This window comes from Arachis duranensis, chromosome 7 (assembly GCF_000817695.3).
Source record: "Arachis duranensis cultivar V14167 chromosome 7, aradu.V14167.gnm2.J7QH, whole genome shotgun sequence".
Lineage (NCBI taxonomy): Eukaryota > Viridiplantae > Streptophyta > Magnoliopsida > Fabales > Fabaceae > Arachis > Arachis duranensis.
The window spans coordinates 65356748-65361791 of NC_029778.3; the positions used below are offsets into that span (position 1 = coordinate 65356748).

General features: G+C 31.5%; 1 protein-coding gene across 1 annotated transcript in view; it reads left to right on the plus strand.

Annotated features, from left to right (window-relative positions):
* Nucleotides 1-5044, plus strand: part of LOC107459272 (inositol oxygenase 2-like) — a 17130-nt gene continuing 12086 nt past the window's right edge. Inside the window, exons 1-7 of the mRNA XM_016077495.3 lie at nt 1-34; nt 137-263; nt 509-590; nt 682-886; nt 1281-1340; nt 1454-1506; nt 1600-1722. Of these exons, the coding sequence (XP_015932981.1) occupies nt 1-34; nt 137-263; nt 509-590; nt 682-886; nt 1281-1340; nt 1454-1506; nt 1600-1722 (684 nt within the window). The remainder of the gene's footprint in view (nt 35-136; nt 264-508; nt 591-681; nt 887-1280; nt 1341-1453; nt 1507-1599; nt 1723-5044) is intronic.

The window sequence follows — 5044 nt, forward strand, 5'->3', positions numbered from 1 at the left end:
ATGGCTACTACCCTAGTTGACCAATCTGCCCTTGGTATGATTAAATTTTCTTCTTAACATAGCCTTTATTTTATTATTTCTATTCGGTTTCTATTCATTCAGAAGTAGCGTTTGTAACATTGTGACATGTTTTTAGGGTCACAATTTGATGAGAAGAATGTGCACAATCATGTCACTAAGGATACAAACGAGGTTACGTTGAACGGCGTGTCACATAATGGATTTACAGCACCAGAAATTAATTCATTTGGCCACTCTTTTAGGTATCAACTTCATTTTAGATTCTCTCATTTATCTTTAATTATTGATCCACTACACCAAAACTGAAATATTGCGGCAGTTTTGAAATGTTTTCACAGATATCCGTCGCATCAACCTTCATTAAATAAAATTTAGTGACGGTTTTAAAAAATTGTCATAAAAAAACTGCCTCTATATGTAAGATTTGGTGTAATGATCATGAATGAAGGTTTATGTTTTAGAGCTTATGTTTTATGGGGTTTGGCAGGGCTTATGATGCTGAAAGTAAAAGACAAAAAGGTGTAGAAGAATTCTATAGATTGCAGCACATAAACCAAACATATGACTTTGTAAGCAAACTTTTTTTTATTCAAAATCATTTATCTATCTATGCTTTCTAAGCAATGTCATCGAACTCATGAATATATAATGCTATAACAGGTGAAGAAAATGAGGGAGAACTATGAAAAATTGAATAGAGCAGAAATGAGCATATGGGAATGTTGTGAGCTGCTAAATCAAGTAGTGGACGATAGTGATCCTGATTTGGATGAACCTCAAATTCAACATTTGTTGCAATCTGCTGAAGCCATTAGAAAAGACTATCCTAATGAAGATTGGTTACATTTGACCGCACTCATTCATGGTATATGCATATTCCTTTAGTATACATAAAGCTTGTCTAAAAGAGAAACTAAAATACTTAATAGATTATAAACCAACTTAAATTAGTAAAATGATCAACTTTTTTGTCTGCCTAAAAATGTAGTAGAAGTTCAAATCCCATCTTATATATGTAATAATTTATTGGCTAGTGACATACTCTTAAATAAAGCTTTAATCTATAGTAAATTAATCCTTGACCTACCAAATTGTGAAAACTATGGAAAATAAAACAAGAAAGACTTTATCATAATCATAATATTCTTATTTTATTTAATATGATGAAACCTAAACGTCTTTTATTTATTGAGAGACACAACATATCTTAGATTATGATGAGGAGTTAACAAATGATTGTATGTGTTGACTTATTTTAGATCTTGGAAAGATTCTTCTTCTTCCTCAATTCGGAGAGCTTCCTCAATGGGCGGTTGTTGGTGAGAACTTTCACTCAACCATATTTACATAATTAATTTTTTCATTCCTATTAATTAGTGTAACTTTAAATTCAACATTCAACTAAACGATTATAACAAATACATATTTGAAGGAGATACATTTCCTGTTGGTTGTGCTTTTGACGAAGCAAACATTCACCACAAGGTAAACAAGTTGTTTATTATACATAACTTTTAATGGTTTGATGAGTTTCTTATCTTAAATTAGCAACTAATTAAAGTTTCTTTCACGTTGTAGTTTTTTAAGGAGAACCCGGATATAAAAAACCCTGCTTATAACACAAAGGATGGAATCTACACCAATGGATGTGGACTTGAAAATGTAATGATGTCATGGGGACATGATGACTATATGTATTTGGTAAGTCTATATTCATGATGTATAATCTTGTATTGCAGCTTTACATAAGGAAGGTGCATACTCTCATCTCATGAATGACGAAGATCGTGAGAACCTAAAATGGCTCCATATTTTTAAGTATGTTCGTGTTTAACTTAAATGTATCTTTTTTTTCACATATTCTTATGCTTCTTGTTAATTATATCACGAACAATATCATATGAGTAACAAAATTTATTAATTTTTATTAACATTTAGCTAACATTAAACTATAAATACTAAATTATAAATCATAAATATGATCCAAAATATTGAGCTCTAATATTTCTCACATATCACTCGTAATTTTGTGTAGCAAATATGATCTGTATAGCAAGAGTAAAGTGTTAGTTGACGTTGAAAAAGTTAAGCCATACTATCAATCCCTCATTGAGAAGGTGAGACCAAATTTTATAGTTTTTTTTCTTAATTTAATATTCTGTGTTTTAGTTTAACAATTTGGGGTTCTTATTCTTTTATTATGACATGTTTTGCAGTATTTTCCGGCAAAGCTTAAATGGTGAATGCTGAAGCCTCGCAATATATATAGAATGGTGTGCAGAGAGTTGAGTTGTTTCTCCCTGGCAAGCATGTTACATAATTTATTTTTAGTTGATCAATCCATTGCATTTCTTGTCTTTTTAAGTTGCATTTGCAAGGATGTAAATTCATGTAATAAATGCATTATGTATTTGTATATTTTCAAACAAATAAATATATACTACTAAATATTTCTTTCAAGCGTTCGTTCGCAGTTTTTATTGCTAATTTTAATATTTTGCACTACGGATAAGAGAGGGAATTTACTGTCTCATACTATGAAAACAATGCAAATTGGAATTTAATATTTGTACCAAGGTTGTGAGAATCGAATCGGTCAATAAATTGGTAGAGTGACTGGTTCAATGATTTAAAAGTTTAACTCGGATTTAACTGGTTTAATTTAAAATAAATTTATTAAAAATTTAATATACAAATTTTAAATATTTAAATTTAATAATTTATTAACTAATAAAATTTAAAATTTTATAATTTTACCTAATAACTTGTTCATATTTTATCATTAAAAATTTACAAAATAAAAAAATTCTAAATAACTTTAAGTTCTAATAAAGTAATCAGTAATGAACTAATAAATAATATACATCATATCAGCAACAAAAATTTAGAATAAAAAAATTTCAATAATAATTTCTAATAATCAAATAATAAAAAACAATGACAAATACAAACTTATATAAAAACTCAAATCATCAACAACAAAATTTTGGATCACAACAAATTTTAACGACAACTTTTAATTAAGTATTCAACAGCAAAAACTTAGAATCCAAAAACAAAAAACTCAGTATCCAAAGCCCAGAAAATCCAAAAACAAAAAATAAACAAAAAATCAAAACTAAATTCAAAATCATATCAGCAACAATCCTACCCCAGAATACAAAATTAACAAAATTGCAACACTCAGAAAATCAGCAACAACACAAATTGAAGCAGTAGTGCTTACCGGCAGCGAGGGAGGAAGGGAAGTGACGGCGAGGGAGGAAGGATGTGACCTCGGACAGAAAGAGAAGGGGCTTGAAGATAGAGGCTTGACATGAGGACAGAGATAGTGATTTTAGGGCCGACAACGACGACGACAAATACTGGCTTGACGAGACGGAGACTGTGATGCCAACAGCTTCGAGCACGACTTCTAGCACCGTCGAGGAGAAGATGAAGGCCGAGATAGAGGAGACGAGCAGCAACGCGAGACATGTTCCGATGGAGGAGATGAACGGCAAGAAGTGGGATGACGACTGGAGCAGATGCAACAGCAGTGGTGAGATAGTGGTGGACATGAGTTTGGTGATGGAGAAGACGACCAGTGAGAAAGGGGGTTAGGGTTGGGTCCTCAGAGAGTCAGAGAGAGAACCGATAACCTAAAAAACCTAACCAATTCCGTCAGTTCACCAGTTAACTGTTAGTTTGTCTAATTTATTTATCGTTTTTTTAGGACAATTTTAGGCATCAACTGAATCGGCCAGAAGACCAATTTCTGATTAACCTGATCGAATCGGTCGATCTGGTCCAATATTCAAAACATAGATTTGTACAATGTATTTATGCGTTATGGCATTTTAGAAAGGAACGAATCAATATTAAAAGTAAATGAAAACGAAAATCATTTTCATAAAGTAAAATAAAAAAAAAATGAAAATTTTTACATTGTTTTCTATGGACAATTTTGGAAAGAAGAGGTTTCTATTTCTTCTTTTGTTTTGATTTTATTTTTAATTTGCTTACTATAGAATAAATAGTTTTTGTAAATATTTAAATATGAATGTCATTATCATTTACTAATTAGTTAAGATTTTATTAAATAAAATAATTTATAAATCTATTAATTATTTGATTTGATTCATATTTATATAAAGGATAAAGTACTAAATTGATCCCTTACCGCCTTACATTTGGGCGTAATCCTATTTTAGTTTTTAAGGTTCAAAGTGTCCTATTTGAATTAAAAAAAGTTTCATTTTAGCTTTAACGTAGTCCCACCATGAGGTCAAAGTTAAATAATTAGCGAAATGTCCTACAGAACAACAACACAAGAACAAAGTCGATAATTTGGAGAACAAGTACAAGTTTCAAAGGCACAAAATCAACTGTCAATGCATTAATACATTTATTTATCATTTTTCTTACAATCTAAATGAAATGTTCTCTATAGAACTAAGGAGAATGATAAATAAATATATTGATACATCCATGGTTAATTTTGTACCTTTGGAACTTATACTTGTTATCTAGTAGCGCGAAATTGTGATAAATACTTTTCACAAATCAAATAATCCCCGGTAATGAATCCAAAAACTTGGTGTTCAATACCATGGCATAAACACAACTTCGCACAACTAACCAGCAAGTGTACTGGGTCGTCCAAGTAATAAACCTTACGCGAGTAAGGGTCGATCTCACAGAGATTGTTGGTATGAAGCAAGCTATGGTCACCTTGTAAATCTTAGTCAGGCAAACTCAAATGGATATGGGTGATATACGAATAAAACATAAAGATAAAGATAGAGATACTTATGTAATTCATTGGTGGGAATTTCAGATAAGCGTATGAAGATGCTTGTCCCTTCCGTCTCTCTGCTTTCCTACTGTCTTCATCCAATCCTTCTTACTCCTTTCCATGGCAAGCTTATGCAAGGGTTTCACCGTTGTCAGTGGCTACCTCCCATCCTCTCAGTGAAAACGTTCCAGATGCTCTGTCACAGCACGGCTAATCAGCTGTCGGTTCTCGATCATGTTGGAATAG